The 24,412-nt window shown below is 41.7% G+C and overlaps 1 protein-coding gene across 2 annotated transcripts; it reads left to right on the top strand.

Annotated features, from left to right (window-relative positions):
* The first annotated feature begins 4,574 nt into the window (after positions 1-4,574).
* On the top strand, positions 4,575-24,067 carry LOC111578683 (zinc finger and BTB domain-containing protein 7C). 2 transcript variants are annotated; one of them, XM_023285600.3, is made up of 4 exons: positions 4,575-4,733; positions 20,194-20,926; positions 21,033-21,706; positions 22,169-24,067. In XM_023285600.3, the coding sequence occupies exons 2-4, from the start codon at positions 20,210-20,212 to the stop codon at positions 22,788-22,790; spliced, it is 2,013 nt and encodes a 670-aa protein (XP_023141368.2). In that variant the 5' UTR covers positions 4,575-4,733; positions 20,194-20,209; the 3' UTR covers positions 22,791-24,067. The 2 variants fall into 2 exon arrangements, with proteins under 2 accessions (XP_023141368.2, XP_023141367.2); XM_023285599.3 differs by lacking the exon at positions 4,575-4,733 and adding an exon at positions 12,573-14,015.
* Positions 24,068-24,412: the final 345 nt, after the last annotated feature.

Below are 24,412 nucleotides of genomic sequence, written 5' to 3'. Positions count from 1 at the left end.
ACCTTTGCTATGAATAAAGACTGGAAACATCTTTCCAATGGTAACAACAGCCACCTGCCAACACCTCTACAGTTTCCTAAGTAGCCATAAGTTGTGGTTTTACAGGGGGTGGGGGACGTTTGCCTTCATCTAGACCTCCTCTTACTCATAACATGAATCTAGGTAACCCCCTACACCTGCAACTTTTCATTTTTACACTCTGATTAAATGAGATACTAAATCTATATTAGTGACAAAACATTTGTTCAGACTGAAAGTAAAGCACATTTTCTCTTCCCTTTTTTGGCACAAATTTGTACAGTTCAATTATTTTGCTTTCTTTTTTTTGCCACTAACAGCTGACATACCACATGTTTAAACAGTCACTGTCACGCAGCCAGTATGGACTGTATTTATGCTCAGGTAAGGTGCTGATGATTCCAGAACTTCCCTCCTGTTTTATTCTTGCCAGTGTACATTTCTGAGGAAAGCTCCGAGATGACTGAGAATATTTTGCTCGTGCTGAAACATTTTCAACACATGAAGATGTGTCCGCTCAGTTTGCACTGAGGGCAAATTGGCATCTTATTGTGTTTTTATGTTGACTTTGTTCGCAAATACACCACATTTAAAATTCGTATCATACATTCTCCATCCATGAACTCCTACTACGGTATTTTTTTTGGTCCCAGTAATACTCTATTGGACTTTTTTTTCTTTTAGTTTGACTTTGCATTTTTCAGTCTTTTTTTTAAATAATAAAGGTATGTTATAAAAAACACAATATAATCATAGTTTTGGAGTCTGTAATTAGCGTTTGAGACTTCTCAGAGGTGAGAACTGCATATTTGTTTTACCAGCGTCACTTCCTAAACACTTTGCCATGTACTACTCAGACTTTGGATTTTTTTTTAAAAGAAAGTTAAACTATAATCTTTAGACTGAGAAGCAAACTATTGCCTGTCTTACACCTCTCCCTGTTGTAACGTGTGTCTCCATTCAACCAATATTCTGACTCAGCAATTTTGCACAAACCATTTTGTCTAAGCCACAGAAGAAGGCAAATAATGGAGCTTTCATTCCACAGAACAAGACACTGCATGGGACATGACACAAAATGATCAAACCTCTGCTGGGTGTGTACATCTATGAACAAACCAGAAAAGATTGCAGAGCTATTGTAATCTTAACACACACTGCCAAGACATAAATGTACCTGGCTGAAACACTAATCAAGCAACAACCGCTTGGGAAACTTGCAATTAAACTTCCTGTAACTGAGTGCTTATGATAAAGTCAAAGTTATTAGTACCTGCAAAACCTGTCTGTCAGTCTGTATTTGTATGACATCTAGGATAGGAATCACAAATATTTTTTTTCCCTCTAACGCCAGATCACAACTCGGTGGCTCATCGATTTGCACTTACAGTAGCAAATGTGTGATCTTGCTCCTGGTTCTGTCTGTGGGAAGCCGTAAACTTAGTCCCATGTTTGTTTGGCTTTCTTCCAACATGCAGCTCAGATATGACAGCGTAACTAAAGCTTTTTTGACTTCTGAAACGAAGGAAAGGCTAATTGTGAACTATCATCATAGGCTGTATGTTGACGAGTTGTGTTACTGCAACAATAACTTGCAAGATCCTTATTTTTTTGGTAGTTTTTCTTTAAAACTGCAGCAGAGAGGAAGCTGATGTCTCTGGCTGTAAATCCAGAGAGGAGACACTCAGGCGCTCTCTGCTCTTTCGGTAAGAAATACATTTTTCTAAATGTGTACATCATATGTATGTTCACCACCAAGTGTGAGGGGGAGAGAGGGAATGCGATCAACAAAAAAAATGCATGAAAGGCAAACAAAATAAGGAATGCGTCATTATGGGGGATATGGTTAAGACTAGCTGTTTTCTTTTTTGAATTGACGATAGCAGGGCTCAACACTTCCACCGCGGCTCAGCAGCCTCCAATCCACTTTCCCACCTAGTGTAATCTCATCACACAACCGAGATTAGTTGCTTGTATCTTAAAACAGGAGAAATATACAGATCAGCCACAACATTAAAACCACTGGTAGGTGAAGTCAATAACACTGATTATCTCGCAATGGCACCTGTCAAGGTTGGTTCTAGAAGTTGATGTGTTGGAAGCAGGAAAAAAGGGCAAATGTAAGGATGTGAGCCACTCTGACAAGGGCTAAATTGAAATAGCTACATGACAACGTCTCTAAAATGGGGGATTTTTTGAGGTGTTCCAGGTACTCAGTGTTCAGTACCTACCATAAAAAATCCAAGGACCATCAACTGGTGAATCGGCAACAGGGCACCAATGGTTCACACAGGGAATGAAGACTGACCCATGTGGTCCGACTAAAAACTTTACTGTTGACCTTGTCCACCACTGAAAGAGCCTACAATGGATACGTAAGAATCAGAATTGTACCATGGTGCAGTCAAAGAAGGTTGCCTGGTCTGATGACCACATTTTCTTTTGCACAATCTATAAGAGATGGAAACAGGATGTATTGAAAGGCAGTGTGACGTTCTGGGTAAAGTCCTGCTGGGAAACCTTGGGTCCTTTGTCCGTTGTTGAAGACCACATAAAACCCTTCATGGGAATGGTATTCCCTTATAGCAGTGGCCTCTTACAGGAAGAAAATTCTTCCTACCACACTGCAAAAACTGTTAGTGAATGGTTTGACAACCATGGGGAAGAACAAGTCTGGAAGAAGAAGTTTCTAATCAACACATAGAGTTTCCTGCACTAGTATTACACATGCTGTTCGTATTCAGGAATCAGATCATCAGACTTTGACGCAGATGCTGCTTTAAGGTGAAGATGTGGGTAATTCAGGTAACACAATACAAGCGACGTCAGCTCCCACATCGTTTACCTCTGTGTAGTTTCTGTAGTCGCTATGGCAACACTGAGTCCTTGTGGCATCTTGAAAAAGTCTAACTATCTTGAACTTTGACATCTATGGCACAGAGGTGTGTGCGATCTCTCCCACTCAGCATAGTGGCATGTCTGTTGCCTCATATACATAGAAAATAAAGTATGTTGTTAATTATCTTGTGACCCCTTATGGAATATTCTACAATATTGGGTTGATTCTTTTTTTTTTGGCTACAGCAGGAACAAGTTGTGAATTTTTCCCGACAAATCATCACTTTTTATAACAAACTTGCTTGCACACAGTTGCTAATTAACACATCCAGCAGAAACAATGCAACATTTCCATTACCCTTTAATCTCTCCACTTGGTCTCTACCAATTACTGTGGAAAGCGCCAGGCTCTTTAGCTGCTAAATGCTCTGCTATGTTCACAAGCTAGTCGCTACCTGTCTCCGTCTGCCATTCGGTGCCGAGCATGCAGTGTACAGTGGATTTTTAGATCATTTTTTTCTCACTGAAAACATCTGCCTGCTGCAGCTGAAGACAATGCTATGAAAACAGTGAGTGTGAACCAAAACAGTAAAGTTGTGAACCGCACAGCTGAACAATGAGGAGAGAGGAGCTGTGGATTTGCTGTCTTTGTAGGTTCAACTCCTCTCATATTTCCACATTGTTTTCACATTGTAATCTGATACATTATTATAAAAGTATGAATTATAGATCCTCTAAACCAGTCATGAATATTCCATAAGTCCATTTAGAAATTAAAATACAGCCGAGCTTGACTCACTAGCAATGCTAAAGTGAGGACATTTTCCTTCTATTATACACAACATTGCTCTATTGCTTAAAGTCACAAAATCACTCTATTTCTCTGAAGCTTGTTTCGACCCCGTGATGTCCTAATATGACACTGTGAGCTGCATTTACATCCCCGATTACACCCTCTTATTATATTCCCATTATACTGCATTATGGGCTTCACAGTGGCACAATGGTTTGTACAGTGTGCCAGGTACACTCTGGTACACTGCAGCACACACCCAAACGTAGTCAGATCCTGTCACTATATCAGAGCATATATATCACACTACCTTTCTTTCATTTCTTCCCTGATATGTCTTTTGTTCGACACCTGATATGAACCCCTCTAGCTCCTGTTTGGCACAGTGAAAGACCCACCCACTGGTTCAACTCTGCATTATGCTGCAGCCACCTCTACCCCGTTTTTTTCACTCTAACCTGAAACCTCAGCTCAGTCGTGCAGCTGCACATCAGCCTCAGTGTGGCTGTTTTATTACCACCTCCCGTCTCCTTGCTTTGATTTTCTAGCCCTTGCTCCTGGCTTGGCCTTTGCCCCAGCTCTGCAGTGATGTCTCCACCTCCAGACCTTCAGGCAGTGGTCAGGTCTACCCTCCAGCCCTCCATCATCTCTGTCCTCGAGTTTTAGCGCCAAGGCTCGGCTCTGTCTATTCTCAGCCATAACCATACCACCCATTCCAAGCTCTCAAGCAGGTTTTTAGGCTTGGCCTGTGAGTGTTAGTGTGTGTCACTCCCCTCCCCTAAGCACAGGTGGACTTGTAGGGAACGCTGCCAAATACTTTTGGTTTAGAAGGAGGGAGGGGTGTTGGCTGAGGCTGGTGGGTGTAGCAGTTTTTTTGTTTTGTTGTGTTTCTTAGATAACCGTTTCGTGGAATGGTACCTTTTCACTCCCCCAAATCACTGACACACCTTCAGAGCAAATTTGAGTCTCTATCTTGCCCGCTCTCACTTTCACAAGTCAGTCAGTGCTGAGACAGTGTTGAGTTTCCTGACAGGGAGTGAGTGCACAAGAGAGGAACTGAAATCAAAACTTCTCTTCTGAAAAGGTGAGTAACATCTTGCTGTCTTTTTCACTCTTACCTTTTTCCTGTTTTTTTTCTCTTTGTGATACTAGTATGTCTTATGTCTAAAAAAGCCGCAATGAGAAGTTCATGTTTTCTCTGTGTTGTGGAAAAAATTTCAAAGCATGTAAGAACTGTCGGCTGCCCACTGAGCACCAGAATCCCACTAAAGGATGGCTGACCTTTTGTAGAATCTGATTCTTCTGTGTTCCCATTTAAAGCTTCAAATTCAAGTCTCGAACCTGTTTTTTAATAGGACATAAAACGAAAAAGGAACGTCCAGCTATTCTCAGTGCTATCCTGAAACTTTACTGTGCATATCTTGCAACAGATGTGCGCACAGTGAAAGCCTTCCTCCCCCTTCACGTAACAGCCACATACTGAGGAGGAAGCAAGTGAAAGCATGACAAAGCTGGAACAGAATGAAGGACTGATATCATTTTTACTTGTTAATGTAGCAGCAGCTTGTATAACGACATGATGATTTATTGCACGTGACTCCTTACTCTATATGTTGTTTTTCCTTGTCGTCCAAGTTCCTGTCATGAAGAAGCTGCACACGTGACCATAAGATTAAACTGAACACAGTCTGAGTATGTGAGGTCTTTAATTTACAAGGAGGCGATGCGCTACGTAACACACAAGATAACATCTGCCCTCCAGGGATCTATTTAATCAGTTCGTGACCATACGTTCATATTTAACCTTGATTTTAATGTCAATTTCAGTTTGTCTGAGCAGCAGATGTGGAGGCAGAGGTGTGACATTCAAATTATATCACTTTATGCGTAACTTCCGATCCAGCAGTAGGAATAACTGTTAACCTTTAACGCCATTACTAAAGGGTGATAATGTGTTTCATTTTCAAACCTGAGATGGTGTAGCTAAGTGATAGGAATTACTGTAAAATTATCAGAATGTCAGAAATGTCATATGCAAAGGAAGTTTGGGATTTTCCTAACTGATGAGGCTTAAGTGATTGATTGAAACTGTTGACTGAAGACACTTGCAGTCACTTTACATGTAGAACTTCATATCATCTAATTGCAGTTATTCACCAGTCATTTCCCAGTAGTGATCTAAAAACAGTCCGTTGTGGTCTAATGCAGCTTCACAGTGTGTGAACCACATCATTATCAAGTTCTTCATTTAGACACGCTGTTTGTTTCTGTTATCAAACACTTGATGGATGGTATGAAAATGATGGGCGAATATTAAATTCTTCAAAATGGAGAGTAAACAGGCCAGGCTAGAGTTGTAAGATAATAAAATGTAACATAAATCTGCACTTTCTGTTAACAAATACCATAGCGCAGCATGTATACAACAAATGCGCCTCAGCCTGGTATCTTATCAGCCTTCATCATAATTGGAAAAAAAAACAAGCAGAACCTATAGAGCTCTCTTCCTGTTGCTGTGAGGGTTAGATGGGGATAAAATCAAGTAGACACTACCACACCTATTCTCGTCACACACCCTGACTACAGCTCTCTGTCTGCCTCTTTCTCTCTCCAGGATTATCTGAATTGAACCTGATCCTCGCTAGTCTTTTGTTACAGGGCCTCTCTTTGCAGTAGTGTGTTTAACAAACATCACCTGAGGCAGATTTCATTCATGTTTGTACAATCTCACCTATAGTTTACTGTCGAGTACACGACAAGCCAATATTCGAGTCTTTGTGTAAAGGAAGTCACCGGACGAGTGTGTAAATCTGTGTGAGAGCGTAACTAAGTGCTTGACTGAGAGACTTAAGTGTTGTGGACGAATATGTCAAATGAATAAGGATGTGGCTTCATAATTGCAAAATTATGCAATGTGTTCATTATGAGACTGACAGAGTGAATGAGTCCACACGCCTTCTTCCCTCCTGACAGCGTGTAGGCATGCCCATGTAACAGCATTTATACAGGGATACACAATCTGATCTTAACCTCCCATGACACAGATGTCATCATGATTGCTGCATAAAATCGGATTCACAGTTTTAAGGACTTCTAAGACAAAATCTGATCTGTGCCAAAAGTGTTGCTGAATCAGTTTATACGCTCAAAAGCCCTGTTTGTGTTGAAGTTAATGCACGTATGTATGTGTTTGTATGTCTGCAATGGCCGAATAGCCGTTTGTGTGTGCATGCATGCGTGTCCGCCCTCCTCCGTAGGATCGAGGTCCAGGTTTTGTTGTGTGGAGTTGGGCTGGGTGAGTAAGCCGCCCCTCACAGATGAATAGAGGATGGGAGGAGGCTTGAAGAGGCTGCCGTGGGTGGGAGGCCCGAGCCCTGCCAAAAAAGCTCCTTCTGTGGGATTTGTGTACTTTTGCGTTCCTCACGAAACACAGCGCCTGGCTCCAACGACAAAGCAGCCAGGGAGGCAGGCACTTGGACTCCCAGAGGTCGGCTCGATCGCACCCTCTCTCTGCTTTTCAAGCTATATTCTTTCTTTCCGTTTACAATTTTCACAACTCTCCACTCATTTTTCTCTTCTTCTCTTCTTCCTAGTGCTGCTTTTTTTTAAATCACTTTTTTAGTGTTTTTCTGTTTTTCACTTTAATAAACTAGGCCACCTAGGAGCTCCTCTTTTTGCCCCACACTAACTGTTTACCACCCACCCTGATGGAATAAGCAAATCAAGAAATTTGTAATTGAAATGTGCTCACTTGTTACTGCTTTACATGACCGTTTCTGGAACAATTAGTCATTCATATCAACATTATTTTGAGGCATATTTTATAATTTAAAAGTTTTGACTAGCTGCAAAAGAATCACATGATCAAACATGGTAACTTTTTACTTGATAGATTATCTCCTATTTAATCTTTTTTTTAAATGAATGAATTCCTAATAATACTACAGCGCTTTCTATTTAATAAAACACAGAAGAAATGTATCTTGCAATAATCTTTGTTTTCCACAATGGGGTCAAAGTCATCAGAGGAATATTTCTTGTCATACATTTCAGCATCTGAAATGTCAGTGGTAATGTGGTTGTGCTGTGAAGTGTTTTACATACAAATTGTGGGTGTTTCCTGAATGTTACCTAGATAATACAAAATAAGCCCCTGTAACCACTGGCAACCCACCTAGCTTTAGCCTAGTGACAAGTACAAAGAGATGTGATGCTCAGCTTGGCAATCAGGCAAAATAATCACCTAGTAAGTTAGAAAATTGGAGCTGTGCTTTATAAAACACAGCTGCAAAGATGTTGCAGGAAACATATAGAGCCGAATGTCATTCGGCATCAGGGAGTTAGATGAAGAAAAGAAGAAAGAGAAAAAAGAGCATGATTTCATAATGTCTAAAAGAAAGATCTGGGTTGAATAAGTGGGTCCACCCACCTGTGTGTGAGAGGCAGCGAGAGAGAAAGCAGGGCTGGATGGCAGTTTTAGAGACATGAGTGTGTGGGTTAGGCTAGCTGGCCTGCTTATGCTATCTAATCACTGGGAGAGAAAGGAGAGCAGCATGCCTTGATCCACCCACCCACCCCAGACAAACAGCAGTTAGCCTGCTAAGTACTATATGTGGTCGCCTGCAGCTCTAGGTTGTACATGGGGGAGCAGAGATGAAATGTGACAGAGTCTGCAGGTAACAGACATTCAGCACAATTATGTCTCATTCTGTGCCGGGAAGAAAGCGAGATGTGTCAATCTGGAAGCCACTATGGGTCACGATTGCATATGAGAGAGTGTGTGAGTGTAAGCCTTGCTTCACTGGTGAACACGTTGGCCATAATCCAGTAGGGTTCAGGTAGAAGTAAAACTAATGAGAGTTCACTGACTGGTTTTTTAAAAACCAAATTAGCCGAATTTGTTTTAACCTAAGGCTAACCGCTAAAAGCAGTAATACATTCAATAATGAAACTAATATATACACACAGTAGCATCCATGTATGTTAAAATGTTCTTTGTCTTAGAATATTAGCGGCCTCATTAATGCGACTTGCTTTGCAGCTGTGTTGATTTCACTGCTTCTCGTCTGTCATTTGGGTCAGAAACAGATTAGTTACCTGTGTGATACCTGAGTGGGTGGGATAAGATTGGGTTTGCATCCAAAAATAGCTGACCTACGCATCACACTTGTGTATTTGTGAGTGTGCATGTGGTTCAGTGTGGTCCACCACCTTGTGCGTGTGTGTGTGTGTGTGTGTGTGTGTGTGTGTGTCATGACAGGCATCTGTCTCCCCTGCCCTGCAGCCTGACTGGTTTTAATTAGGAGGTGCCAGAGTGCCCGAGGGCTCTCCTGCTGACACACACACGTACACATACTCACACACACACATACACACACACACACACACAAACATGCATACACACACACACACACACACACACACACACTCTACCTGAGGGCAGACAGAGGCTGTCCCACCAAGGCTGGCCTCCTTCTCGTTATCACCATAAGGAGTTGTCCTCATTCACCTGACGACCCTCACAACACTCGCACACGCTCACTCACAAACACCGACACCAAGCCAATCAAATGAACACAACACTGAAATGCATTGTGAAGCTGCATCTTGCTAGCGGTGGTAAGGAGTTTTGACTCTTTGGACATTTTGCTCAGAGGTATTTTCACTATTTTAGTGACAGCAGAAAAATAAAAAGAAGCCTCAAATCTAAAAATGAACCATATTCATCTTTAAGAAATCATTCCAGCCATTTAAGTTTTCCTACACGAAACCGTGCGCTCAGACAACGCAATACAGCCACCTGTATAACACTGTATCTCCGTCTCTCGGTAATCGCAGTTCTAAATATGCAGCTTGTGTACTTTACCTCCCTTCTGGCAAAGCTTCCAATACTGATTAGGGTGTTTGAAAAGAAGGCAGACTAGGAGAAAGTTAAAGCACAAACAGACAGGTCAGCAGAAAGGAAACACCCTCACCTCACTCACCCGAATGGTATGCTCCAAGGTGAGTTCTAATGACTTCAGTGCAATGACAGATGGGTGTGTGTCTCTGTGAGTATTTGTCTGTGATTGAGCGAGGCAGAGAAGGTCTGCACGCATTTGTGCATCCCTTTGTGTTTAAGCAACATTGCATCTGTGAGTTCCTATCTGTCCTTGGACCTCTGGAGGCAGGGGCTGTAGACCTGGGAGGCTGCTACGATGCCCTATCTCTGGACTGTGGGGGGAGATGATTGCCTCCCTTTCCTGCTTGTCTCCCACACTAGGCCACACCTGGCCTCGGAGACGCCAGGATAAAGGGTGCAAGTTGGGCTGGTTGTGTTTGTTTGCCTCTACAGTTATTAATCTTGGGAAGGTCTCCTAAGCACTTCTCTGAACTCCCTTTACATGTTATTTGTCCATGGGCTCATTGCTACATATTCATGCACAGTTGGCCAGCAAGTAATTTCAAACTACCAGTATACCGATAGAGCTGCTTTCAATCCCTCCAACAATACACTTTGTCCATGTCCAACAATTTCTGCAACTTTCTGAACCTGAGATTCACACACAAAGTGACTGACCACCTGTGTGGAAGTGAGATAAGCTGGATTTAAACTCCTCTCTCAAACTCCCTTTTTTCATTATTTACACAACTACTGCTGTCATATGTACAAGTGAATGCAACAAATATGAATGCCTTCCAGGAGAGACTGTGTGAAAGTGTGGGCTGGTATTCCAACAATTAAACAACAAAATGTGTTGTTTGTTCGTGGCCTCGAGAATGACGGAAATATTTTCGTATCTGACTCTCCATATCCGCATCAACATCATTTCCAAAATTGCTGAAAAATACATATGTTTTATGAAATGACAACGCTATGGCTAAATAACTTTGTGAAGTTATTTCTTTTCTAGCCTAACCCAACCTTTATCTATCCTTTGCTTTCTTCTTGTAGCGTAAATGTAACAGCACAGTCTGACATAAAAATTTTAGAGTTCTGAAAGTGCAAACAGCATTTGAGATACACCGTTCATTAAGTAGACACACTAGTTTTTGTGGGCAATGCTGGTGCGCTGATGCAGCTCATTACGAAATGACTAGTTCTGATGTTTTGAAAGTGGGAACACTGCAGAATGGGAGAAAGAGACAGAGGGGGAAATCAACATGAGGGAGTTTGAATAGGTGGATGTGTGTGTGTGTGTAGAAAAGTGGTTTATTCAAACAGCAGCGATGGGGCTGGTGTGTGTCAAACAAGGAGACCTGACAGTCAAGCAGTCTGGGATCACACAATAGAGCTTTCTGGAGTAAGTGGGTCCTAGTAGGTCTTATAACCTTCAAGGAACTGCACTCATAATAATCAAAGTCTGTAAGTGAGTGTGTCCTTTTGTTCAACTGACACATGCAAATTGGTGCTCTATGATATGCTGCTGTAGTGCTGCTACAATGAGCTACTGATGAGTTCTTCTCGAAATACTCACCAATTTTAGTCAAGTTCAGACTCAGGATATTTTTCAGTGAGAAATCTGTTTAGAATATTGTACAGAAAGCTGAACTGAGTACAGCATCAAAGTCTTCATGATATCAACTTTATGTAATGATGCTTCACACCCCATGCCCCCTCCAAAGTGCCAATCTGGTGTCCCGGTATCTTGCTGGGAGCAGCAGGTGGCAGTAAACAGGTACGTCGAGACGCCAGTCAGACAGACAGACAGACAAAACAGATGACTCTTACTCAGCCCCTTCAATCCTCATGTCTTGTGGCTGTTAGCGTGAACTCAGTGTCAAGAGTCGCCACTTCTTCGTGTTGACACGCTCGACACGACAAAGACGGAGAGGGGAAATAAATCAGCATTTACATTGATGATAATACTACAAAACTATGAAACATTAAATATTTGGAGATTTTTTTTAAATAACTACTTTTATAATAATAAACTGTGAGCACAATGACAGTTTAATTCTGTGTTTCAGCCTGGCTAAATTGTTTGATTACATTAAATTAAATCACAAAATGAGCTGCATAGAGAATAGCTGTATTTTACACAGTTGTGTCTGAACCATTAGATGACAGGTTTCCATCAATCGCGGCCTCTGACAGCCTGCAGTACAAAAGCCTGCAGTTGTAGTTGCAGAGTTTAGAACAAAGAACTCCACACAGGTACCACTTACTGTGTGTTGCTATGACGGCGGCAACGTGTTTAGAACAGATAGCAGATCTTATAGGATGGCGAACGTTGTTTTTCTGGCCGTCTGGCTGGCTGCTAGCAGTTAGTGGCTAACCCTGTTTATATATACTAGATGCCAATGTGAGCTGGCCTCAGCTCTCACCCCATACAAAACAGTGTAAACCACCATGGGTATGGGCTGTGGTTTGCTTTAGTCCATGTTTTCCCCAAGGGGAAGTGGGCATAGCAGTCTGATGTACACTCTGATGTCTACTTGTTTGTGGAGGTTAACTCGACACAGTTTGACTGTTTTCACAGTATGATTGTCGGTTATGATATATGGATGGTTAGACATATTTTAGTAGATCTGAAGGTCCAGTAACCACTAAGAAAACAAGTGCTCACAGCATATTCTACCTTAAATGATTATTAAATTTAGTTTTATTGCCTGTACAATAACTGACTGTTTTCAGCTCAGTTTGAATAGACACAAAAGCTGCTCTCTTGACGTGCAAAATATATCACTCAGGCGGTAAAACTTAAACAAAAAAAAAAAAGTTAAGTATTACAAAGGGAGTGGTTTAATGATGTCATGCAGGAAAGCCCAATGGCTGTTTCAGATCCTGTGAATGTGCTATGTCATAACATTTGGCTTGTCTGAGAGAGCAAAGGAAACACTCATTCCCCCCTTTTCTTTTTCTCTCCTTCCGTTTCTCGCCATCACAAGCACGTCGTGACACAACATAGGAAACAGCTTAATAAGTTACTGTTCAAGTTTTGTTGCGGTAAACTTCTGCGAAATTATCTGTCTGGTTTCCTCATTGTCTTGAGGTTGACGGTCTCATCAAATTTGCTGCAAAACAGGGTTCTTCTTCTCTACTGAAGTCTATATAAAATTTCTACACCTTTCTGCATGAACTTCCTCCTCCTCTCCACAGACTGAGGTGCTGGTGTGCTCGCCAACTGTTACCCTACTTCTGCGCTTTCTGACTCAAAAACAGAAATCTAACGTTGGCCTTCTGCTCCTCTTAACCTGGTTTTTGTAACCTTGGTGTAATCAACGGTTCACGAAAGGAGAAAATAAGTCTGTACTCAGTTGCTTGTGGTATTTTTGTGGTTAAAATTCTCTCTCAGATATAGGCGGCTTTTAAGTAACATTTCCTCTCAGACTGACACCAACGACTGAATCAGCCAGTTTATTGGGTTCTCAATGTAGGGTACCGTGTGCCAGAGTGGGTTTTTGTTCTGTTTTTCAGTAATTAGTTCTGCACCTCACTGTCTGCCTCGGAACCTATTGTGCCAGAAGACATGCACAGAGGTTCTCAGTTGCTTGTTAATGTTAGTTTTATTACAGATAATAAAAACTTCTGGGTGATGTGGTATTTAAAAGAAAACAAGAGAATAGTAGGGCTCTAATTAAAGCAGGTGTAATACTGAAACCGACTGCCTTTAAGTTCAGCTGTGTTACTGCTTATGTACATCTCCTCATCTCAGCTTGAGACTAACCAGCGGAGGTGCACAAAACAGTTTTCCAACTTTTCTCTCTCTTTCTCCTTTCCTTTTTTTACCCTCCCTCCGTCTCCCCAAACAACCCCTTCGAGTTTCTTTGCCCCGGTCCCTTTATACCAAAATCCACTCTAACACAACTAAAAATTCATTTTGTCTGACCTAAATCAGAGGGTGTCTGCGCCATGGGCTTATTACACACTGCGCTTAAACTTGTGTTGTGGAGGAGGATGGGGTATTATTATCTTCCAGCTACCCACCCTGCTATAAAAACTAGTGGTGCGACATCTCCACAGCGCAGTGCTGCTGCCCTCCCTCCCTTCCTCTCACTCTCTCGCTCGTCCTACATGAGCCACACACAACAGTGAGCCTGACTCTGAACTCCTCACTAGCCACTCTGCTACACAGACAGACCCAAGAATCACACTCTGCTCTCCTCTGTTGCGCTGCTTTGCTTCTCTCCATTGGATATTCTTCCCTGGGTGTTTTTTTTTTTTTTTTTTTTTTAAATATTTTTTGTGAATGGGCATCTGTGCCCAGTGTGAGGAGCTTGTGAATGGACTGACTGCTTGGCTGACTGACTGACAGACGGGCAAAGAGAGAGGCAGCTGTGTTTCAATTAAAGAGAGCAATGCTGAGAGGTCAAGTGAGGAGCAACAGAGCCTCTTAGTAGTCTGGAAATACAAAGACACGTGAGGGGAATCGAGAAACTGAAGGTACGGTAGGTGATGGCTGCTGAAAGCTGTGGAATGCTGAGAAACGTATCAAGACATGTGTAAATTTATGTGGATGCCAGACTTGTGGAGCATGCACATGGGTGTGTGTCTGTGTGTATATGTCTGTAATAATTTGTCACAGTGTTGTACAGCATCCATGTGTGTGAACAAGCTTGCACTTGTGCGTTATGTTACAGTGTGCACATGGGCATCACTTAGTGTTTATATGAGTGTTGTAGCTCTCTGCTTAAGACCGTGAAGGCCTGACGAGGTGCAAACAGGTCAATAAAATCACTTAACGACGCATGTCATTATTTGGGCTGTAGTGTAAATATTGTGCTATAAAATTCTGAAAATAGCGCAAACATTTATAGCATCACAGCACATCTTGGAAATGTCAAACATAGTAGTTTTAGTGGACTTAAGTGTGTGTTTTGTCTCCAACAGTAATTACACATTTCAGTTTCCGTATCTACACGACATTCTCCTTTAAATCCAAAACAAATACTCAGGTAATTCATAAAGTTAAAGGGGGTGTTTGAGAGTGTGGACAAAATCAAAACATGTTATGGATTTCAGGCTAATATGTAAATTATTGTTTACAACCATTCAGCTTATGGATCTCTTACCTCATGTAGTTATAAAATGCAATGACCAGTATTACTATTAGAACTGTTTACCAGCTGTTGTTTTCAAGTCTTATGCTTTGTGTGTACTCAGTAAATCCCTTATTGAAACTATGAGCAACAAAATTTTAATATATATGCAGGAGAGTACAATTGAGTGTATGGGGAGTTAAATACAGGAAATTAATCTGCATAACAAAATGCTGAATAAGACTCTACTGTATTTCGATATATCTACATATATGTATCTGTGTCAAATATTTAATCATGCAGAAGGTCATTTTAAAGTACATGTAGCTACACACCTATTCAACAGACTCACCAACTGTCACAGGAAATGAAACATAGATCAGTGTAATATCAATGACATGTTTGCTTAATCACACATTGTTCCTGTCATGTCTCATTGGCTCCTTTCAGTTTTTAATCTACACCTACCTGTGTGTAATAAAAGCATAAAAATGTGCTTTTTAAAAATAGATTTACGGTCATGTCCGTCAAATCTGGCTGTTTTTCCGACCCCCAATTCTGAATATCAGAAAAGTAGAAATTAATATGAATAAACCCAAACACAAATAATTAAATTGTAGTAACATTCCTCTTCCACAAATCACGTATTTTTCATTTTATCCTTCACTATGTTCACTTGTACTACCGACTTCTTTTAATTGTGTGTGTCTTTATTCAGAACAAACGAAGACACAGAAAAACAGAAGTTGATGTAGAATAAGAAGCAATCTGTCCGGTATTTCGAGTTGAAATAACATTCTTTCTTGCTGAACCAATATTCAGCAGTGAATCATAAAGTTTTGTTTACTTTTGGGGTGATGGAGATAATGGTGTGTAGCTGTGGGCCCCCCTGAAGGCTTGAAAGATGACACTTAGTGCAAACATGCGCTTTAAGGAGCTGAATGACTTAAATTCACCTCAGACCAGGTCCCGTGTTACCTTCTCAATACATATGATAAACTGTCTATTAAATACAAATTAAATATCAATTAAACACATAAATTGTTGATAATTTCCTAAAGGAATTAAGTAAATAATGAAATACAACAGTGAATGTTTTGGTATACCTGTTGAAACAATTAGGAATCTCTCTTTAGAGCAAGCTAAAGATTTTAAAATTTGTTGAACTCACAGGCCAATTTTCTGAAAATATAACAATACTTAATATACATACATCTGTACTTACATTAAAAATGTGTATGACTGCACAGTAATTTCCTAAAATCTGTTAAATCTATATCAGTGTAAATTTCCCATAAATAAGTTTGACGGATCCTCAACTTTTACGCAAAACTTGCAGTTAAATGCTCACATCTGGCCCTGACATTTCATCATTATTGTAAAGAAATATATACCACCCATGTTGTATAAATGGCATTATATACCTTCCTCACCTGCTTTAATTGACAGCAATTAAGATAAAATGTTAAAACTCTCTCCATGCGGCCTAAAGGCTCCAAACAATTGACACTCAAAACACTAACCAAGGAAGTGTCTCCTCGAGAAACAGGTGCACTGGTGTTTTACTGGTGATAATGGACTAGCTTACACAGTAGCTCAAATGAATGTCTTCTCCTAATAAGGGGGTGAATTTTGGCTGTCAATACTATAAATTATTGGCTGTGCAATTGTCCATCTGTGACAGTTGTTTAGCAGGTGTTTGCTATGGGCAGTTGGTGACAGGGGTAAACTCTTGCTGCTGGTGATTTAGCATGTGGGTCAGGTGGATGCACTGGCCTGACAGGGATAAACTAGGCTTTGGGTGTTGTAGCTTACAGGCCAAATGAGCGTCTGCCCGTGACAAGGGTTGAGATGGACATTAGCTGCTGATTTGTGGCCTGAGCGGTCAGGGTTGGGGACAAGTTAGCCACTCTACTCTGGGCATAATGATGATACAGCTGCAACATGGACAGGGAGAAGAGGAGGAGGAGGAGGAGGCGAGGAGGAAGAGGAGAATGATTAGGAGGAGGTGGTGGTCAGTGCCCGGAAAGCAGATGAAGTTCCTGGGAGAAAGACGACACTGAATGGAGGTGACACATAATTTAGGGTGGGAGTTCTGAGTTGAAAGTGTTGGTGACTAAGTGAGGCATGAGAGGAGATGTGGCCGGTACAGGAAGGAGGAAAGAAAGACGGACAGGAAGGCCTTCACAAGAGGTCAGTTTAATAAATGAGTTGATACTGAGCTTTGTGTGAACAGGTTTCACACATGTGACAGAAATTCAGAAAAAGCACTGACGCATGTTTGATAAAAACAGGTGACGATTATTGCAAAAAAAAAAAACCTTTACTATTTATTTATTCAAATAAAAAATGGTCTCACCTTAAAGTAGCAGGTTGGAACAAGCTGACAACTATTTATTGAGTCAGTTTTATTACTAAAAAGTCGACTTTACCTGAAGAAAAGATGGATTATGAGTCAAATAGTTAAATAGTAATTATCAGTGCCCGCACTAAAGGCGTCCCCACCCTGGCTGCTCTGATGAGTGGGTGGGTGGGGTGCGTGTAAAGGGTTAAGACTGTTTGGCTGATGAAATGTCGCTCCAGGACCTTGTGGTGGGAAAGCTGTGCCCTCCTCCCCTCCCTGTCTATGTGGCACATCCTCCTTAGATCCTCTCCACATTGTAATTAGGGGCTGGCCGCTAAGAGCTAGTGCTAGCTAGTGGCAGGCAAACAGTGGGAACAGAGGGGAGTGGTGCTCACTGGGGCACCAAGCGAACAAACAGCAACAGCAGCACGTGTCCCATAGTTCCAGGAGTGGGTGGGATGGATCGAGAGCAAACGAATGACAGTGGGCTCGCCAAGCCCTCCCAGTCAGACTCTTTTTCTCTCCCTCTTATCCACTCAGTGTTGTTCCAAGCTCTGCACTATTGTTTGCCTTGGCAGGCTCTTACAGGGAGGGGCCCCTCCACTGGTGTTTGTGCAACCTGTTAGGGAACTTTTAGGGCCATCTGATCTCTCCCTTGCTCTCTCACTGGAGATTCTCTCACCTTTTTACCCAGGCTATTACTTTTATGGATGTTGAAACATAATAGTAAATGGTTATAGTTCCATTCTTTGTAATGTGTAAACTGAGTACATAAACTGTGAATTTGGTGTGTGTCGAGTTTATAGTGCAGGGTTTGTTCTACATTGTAGTGTACTTGTATGATATCTAACACACACAGACTCCCCTTTTCTTTCATTTTTGATTAGTTTCATGTTGAATATACAATTTCATCAGTTTTCCTGGTCATTGTAACTTTCTCCGTCTCTCTTTTGTTCCCGTTTTCCCATCGAGGTTGGTGCATGGGTCTGGCGTGGGCCTATATCCTATACCACCACCCCCTCTATAGACATTTTAATTATGTCCACACTGTATCAATGGCATGAACATAGCAACAGTTACCTAGCAACAAGATCGACAAGAATAAACTACATGTAAGATTGGTATCCAAGTTGTATACCTGCAGGTGAATTAAGGGATCTTCTGAAATAGTTTTTACTTTTTTTTCTCCTCTTTCCTTACTTGCTGCAGCAAGAACGAGAAAGCAAGACACTCGGCTGTGTGTATGCGTGTGTGTGAGTGTGTGTATGTGTCTGTGTGGCTTTAGCGCTGGCCCATTTAGAGCCAGTCAACAATGCAGCTGTGGTGTGCGGGGCTGCTTCAAAGTATTTATCTACACATGCCTGCAGTGACCACCAAGTGTGGATGGCGAAGTTTAAGCTCTATTCATAGATGTGAATGAATGAGCACCCTGCCAGTGGAAGTTTTATCACTGTAACTGTAAACAACAGCACAGTGAATCAACAGGTAGGAACTCAGGCAGCTGTGGCATGGAAACGTTAAGAAAACAGCTAAGTGAATAGACATTCGTCTGTGCATTGAGGCTATGTCTGCTGTATCAGGCTGTTCGTCACTGTGCTGTAAATCAAATGAGTGAGGATAGACTGCAAGTAAGCATTTTGACAGGATACAGTATCTAGAGTACAATCTGACCTCTTTTGTCGTTCTCTTCACTTCTCACCACATCCCAATCACATACTGTATTGTTCAGACGAAGGTATCAGTTTGCTTCGTGCCCATATCTGGTAGAGAAAGAAAAGAGGGATGAATGTGATGAACATTATCACAGAACCTCTCATGTACTTATCATCACACCTCACAGTGTCGAACTGGAAAAAAATTTTTAAAAATCAGACGATGTTTTATGCCTTATCAAGATGATGGGTTTCCCTAACTCACCCAGTTGCTACACGTTTCTACAAGAAATCGTGATAACACATTCAAGAATAAATATTACCCAATGTGATGTTTGCTCAAAATGAGACATGCTGTATTTACCACTTGTTGCCTTTGCTGCACAGATGGCACACAAACAAGCAAGCCTACAGTATATTTTAATAAAGCTTGACTGTCACTCATTGTGTTAACAATATCAGCTTCACTTAAGAGCCTCCCCCTTTTTCAGATCTTTCTGAAAATCCTTCTGTGACATTTCATTTCAAACGGAGGTGCAGGTGTTAGCCGAGCTGTGGCCCACTTGTCGCTCCTGCTGCACTCTTTAAGTCGGTGTTTCAGATCCTGTTTCATTACTTTCTCTCATGCCTTCATCATCAGGGCTGGAAGTTTGTTTTCAGCAGAATCCCCAGTGCAAAATCAAATGCTGCTCCATCCCAGTGATTACTAAAATTAAGTTTATGAGGTAGACCCTTCGCCTAATGGAGCAAAAAAACCTGCTGTGTGGCTTCAAGAGAATTATTATTCACTGCTTTTAGTCATAGTGATAGTAAATGTGATCATCACGTCAACCAGAAATCAAACTGCTCAGCTCAAATTAACAATTGTGTAATTTTTCACACTGTACATTATTATTACATTAATGTAACAAGACTAAGGGTTTTTTTTTTCTTTAAAAGACCATTTCACAACACTGTGCATTTTTGGGGTATTTTCAGATCTCTTGAAGACTTTTCTTGGGAATATATTATTAGGAAAGATATTCTAGCTGCTGCACAACAATGCATAAGAACTATTTTCTTTACCCCTATTCCAAGCTCTGGCTTTATTTTGTGACTGAGATGGTAGCCTGATGTGGCATATCTTTTTTCAAGTTAGTTAGATCTCAATGAGTTTACTAAATAGACCTAATAATACACTGTACAAGAAACAAAATGTAAAATAAATAAATTTAAAATGATAATTACTTTGGGCTGTACAAAAGAACAAGGAATCACTTAGAATTTTTTGCATTAGTAAACAGTTGCAAATTGGGAAACTATTTAAAAATTGTTTTTGAGCGGCAGACAATATTTTTTTATCCAGATATACTGAAAAAGTGTTGTAAATATTACTGTTAAGCCATTGTGGGTTAAAATATTACCAAACATTTATATTTCACAAAAATAAAACGAGAAAAACTTGAGCAAAATTTAACAATGAGACATTTAAAAAAAAAAAAAAAAAGATACTGTTGAGCATGGAAGGACTTTTTTTGTTTCAGTTTGACCTTTTTATTAAGTGTCACTAAATGTTTTACTTTGCCTTTTATCTCCTTACTCAACAGAGACAGAGCGAGGAGAATGGTTCATCACAGAGAAGAGGACTTAATTGGGATCCCATTCCCAAATCACAGCAGCGATGTCCTTTGCAGCCTCAATGAGCAGCGTCGCGACGGGCTGCTCTGCGATGTCATCCTCATTGTCCGCGACCAGGAGTACCGCACCCACCGCTCCGTTCTGGCTGCCTGCAGTCAGTACTTCAAGAAGCTCTTCACAGTGGCCACCACTGACGGTGGAGATCACCATCACGCCGCAGCCGTGTACGAAATTGACTTTGTAGCTCCAGAGTCTCTCACAGCCATCCTGGAGTTTGCCTACACCTCTACTCTGACAGTAACAGCGTCCAACGTGAAAGAGATCCTGAACGCGGCTCAGATGCTGGAGATTCCCTGCATTATCAACGTTTGCATGGAGATCATGGACAGTGGTGATGGAGGTGGTGGAGGTGGAGGAGGGAGAGAGGAGGAAGGAGAAGAAGATGAAGAGGAGGAGGAGGAAGATGAGGAGGAGGAAGAAGAGGAGGATGAAGAGGAGGATGGTGGGTCAAGAAAGGATGAGCAGGAGGAGGAGGACAACGTCAGCGAAAGGTCCATGCAGACGTCGGAGAGCAGGGGAGGACAGACGCCTCCAGGGACAGAAGGTTCGCCGCCTCCGAGCACCTCCACGTACCACCAACAGTTTAACCTGCACAGAGAGTCGTCCCAGTCACAGTCTCCAGACGCCACGAGAGGAAAACAGGTACAGTTTACTCTACATTATGTTATTTTTGTTCTTTCTCTTGTATTCATAGTGCAAAAGGGAAAGTTTTAAATGGTCAACGCTGATGATGCTGTCTATTTTGCAGGAAAGCATGGAGAGTCGGGCTCTGAAGGATTTCTCCATTGAATCTCTCCTCCAGGAAGGGCTGTACCCACGCATGTCAACACTGGACCGGAGGGCAAACTTCTCTCCTCTCCTCCCAGGCTTCTACCCCTCCATGTGGGCTGCCGAGTTTCCAGCCTTCCCTCAGCAGCTGCTGGACCCTGGCCACCATCAGCATCCTCATGCAGGAGCCTCACCACAAACCAGGCTCCCTCACACCTTCCCTTCTTCTGCACCACTCGAGGCCTCCAGGCCCCTTGATCTAGCTGTGAAAAGAGAGATCATAAAGGAGGAGATGAAGGAGGAAGTGCCGCCCAGTCTGCTCCAAGGTGACTTCCTGAAAGAGTTTGTCGGCTCGGGTCTGGGCAGCACCATGAACGCTGGGTCAGTGCCATCAGAAGGTCACTCACTGGGTCCGATAAAGGATGAAGCAGACTTCAGGTCATATCTGAGCTTCCTGAGCTCCGCGTCCCATCTGGGTGCGCTGTTCCCTCCCTGGCAGCTGGAGGAGGAGAGGAAGATGAAACCCAAAGCATCGCAGCAGTGTCCCATCTGCAACAAAGTTATCCAAGGTGCTGGGAAACTGCCGCGGCACATGAGGACACACACAGGAGAGAAACCATACATGTGCACTATCTGTGAAGTACGATTCACCAGGTAAGTTAAGCAGCACATCTTAACCTCAAGAGTTTCATATTAGTAAACCCCAGAGAGATAACCTTGAGATGCTGTTTTTCTGTGCATTTTGCCTACAAAGCAGCAGGTTTTGTAAAACAGCAGAGTTAATGGAAAAGTACCCCATGCTCTTTTGACTGAGGTTAATCTGTTTGCAACTCATCTGAACATCAAAGACGTTCAAGTGGAAAGCCCCCTCCGCTGGTTTCTTTGCATTAGTGGCATCTTACATCCTCCTACTTTGGCATATTTTCCACCTGTATTTTAGAGCAGAGCTTAAATGTAGACTGTGAAGACAAATCATCTTTATTGGCTTTAAAAATCTGTCATTTCTACAAAACAAGATCTAAAAGTGCAAAGGAATGCAGGTGTGTATTTTTTGTGTTAACCTTTACACCCACAACATATATTGTATGAAAGCATGTGGTTTGTTTTTTCTTTCAGACAAGACAAACTCAAGATCCACATGCGAAAGCACACAGGTGAGCGCCCCTACATCTGCCTTCACTGCAACTCCAAGTTTGTCCACAACTATGACCTGAAGAACCACCTGCGCATCCACACGGGCGTCCGTCCTTACCAGTGCGAGCACTGCTATAAAAGTTTCACGCGGTCCGACCACCTACATCGACACATCAAGAGGCAGAGCTGCCGCATCTCCCGTCCCCGACGAGGACGAAAGCCAGCTGCTTGGCGGTCCACACCTACCAGCAACTTCCTGTGCCCCCCTGCTGCTGCAACCAACCGGTTTGAGGAGAACGGGTTAAGCCCTGCATACCAGGGGGTCAAGAGTCACGGACTTGGAGAATTGCTCGGCCTCAGCAACAGGGGTCTGGGATTTAAGAGTGTGGACGGTATGGGCAGGGAGAGCAGGGAGGAACGGCGAGCAGAGGGGAAGCACGTCGCAGAAGAGGAGAAAGCAGGCGCAGGGAGGCAGAGGGGAGTGTTTGCCTTCGCCCTGGCTGGAGAAGAAGTGCTTACCCACTCTCCATTTTATGCTCCGAGCTCTGACCCCTGGACCATGAGACTCGAGCGTGCTCCACCCATCCCTGAGCCGGCCAAATGAACTCTGGTTCTGTAGAAGAGAGAGGAAAAAAAAAGACAAGAAAATCTCTTTAATCTCTGTGTCTGTTCTGCTCCAGGAAGCTAAAGCACCTTTTTAAAAAGTGAAAGAGTGACATCAATGAACATTCTGAAGCCTGCTGATGTGGCAGTGGTAAAACAGACATTTTTCTAAAAACACAGTCCAATTACATAGTTAAATTAAACTATTGTTTTAGCCCAGAGAATGTTTACAAATACTTTCATAGCATTTAAGAAAAGGCCAACAATTTGACACTGCTAATGAATAAAACATATCGGAATGCTGCTTTAGATATATTATTTGCTTTATTTACCTAGAAAACTGTAAAGTGGTATTCATGGAAAACTGACATAATTTCTCAGTATTTCATCCGAAGGAAAATGAGGCTTTTGAAATTAAATGCAAGAAAATCTAAATCTACACTCAGAGCAGGGCCTCTCAACTAGTACAATTCGGAATTAGTGACTAAGATGAATGTAAAACAAATGATAACATGTAGAAAAATAATCAAGACTTTATTGTATAAAAATGGCATTTTACCAGTTCAGTCACATTGTAAAGGGAATTGAAGTAGGCAAAATTAAAACCCAACTGAGATATATAACCACACAATTCAGTGATTTTTATTTTGAATAATTGTGTTTGTGTTGAAAATAACCAGTGCTCTAGAAAAAAAGCCATTCAAAATGGTTGGATTATTTCATTATTATTTAATAATTTTCCAAAACAATGGGAACCCACTTGAAGTCTGAATCAGGATAATTGATACTGTGTTATTATTCTTCCACTGCCTTGTTCTGATTTAAGCTCCTTGTCTGCACTATTGTACATAGACACAAACCTTTGGCCATGGTGGTGTTAATTACGGTTCCGTTGCTGATGATGTAAACAAATATATAAATATATTGCTCTTTAATGACTTCCATCCAAAGATGTGTACTTTGATATTTCACAGACTTGAATAAGACTTTGTTTTAATGTTTATGAATATGTGTCTTCAGAGGATGTATATTTCTGACTAATCAATTGCCGCTTTAGCTACACAGTATGCTTGTGTTTTTTCTGCTGCAACAAATCAAGAGGGTTTCGGCCCCACTTTTCATATAATGTTCATCTCTGATTTGTGTATAAAGAAGTTCAAAAATTATTTGAATTGAAATGGGAAAGTATTTTCTTGCTATTTATGCGTATTTAAATGAATGAGCCTTGGCTATATTTTGCAAATCTTGTTTTATAAAGACACTAAGTGTTGAACTTTGCTCTTGTCTGGCAGTATAATTTTTGTAAAAATTATAAAATAGTGTGTCTGAGTGTGTGTGTGTGTGTGTGTGTGTGTGTGTGTGTGTGTGTGTGTGTGTGTGTTTGTGTGAGTGTGTGTGTGTGTCTGTGTCTGTGTGTGCGTGCACAAATAAGTTTGTCCTTGTCCTTGCCTGGATTGTGAGGACATTTTAATAAAGTGAGGACATTTTGGTTACAATGCTTTAAAATGAAGACGTGGCTTTAACATTAAGATTACTATTTAGTTTAGGCTGGAGTATAAGTTTGCGGTTAGACATGTAGTTATGGTGTTTAAGGTCAGGAGCAAGAGAATACAGCACAACATG

This window comes from Amphiprion ocellaris, chromosome 17 (assembly GCF_022539595.1).
Source record: "Amphiprion ocellaris isolate individual 3 ecotype Okinawa chromosome 17, ASM2253959v1, whole genome shotgun sequence".
Taxonomy (NCBI): domain Eukaryota; kingdom Metazoa; phylum Chordata; class Actinopteri; family Pomacentridae; genus Amphiprion; species Amphiprion ocellaris.
This window is presented reverse-complemented; position numbering and strand designations above follow the sequence as displayed.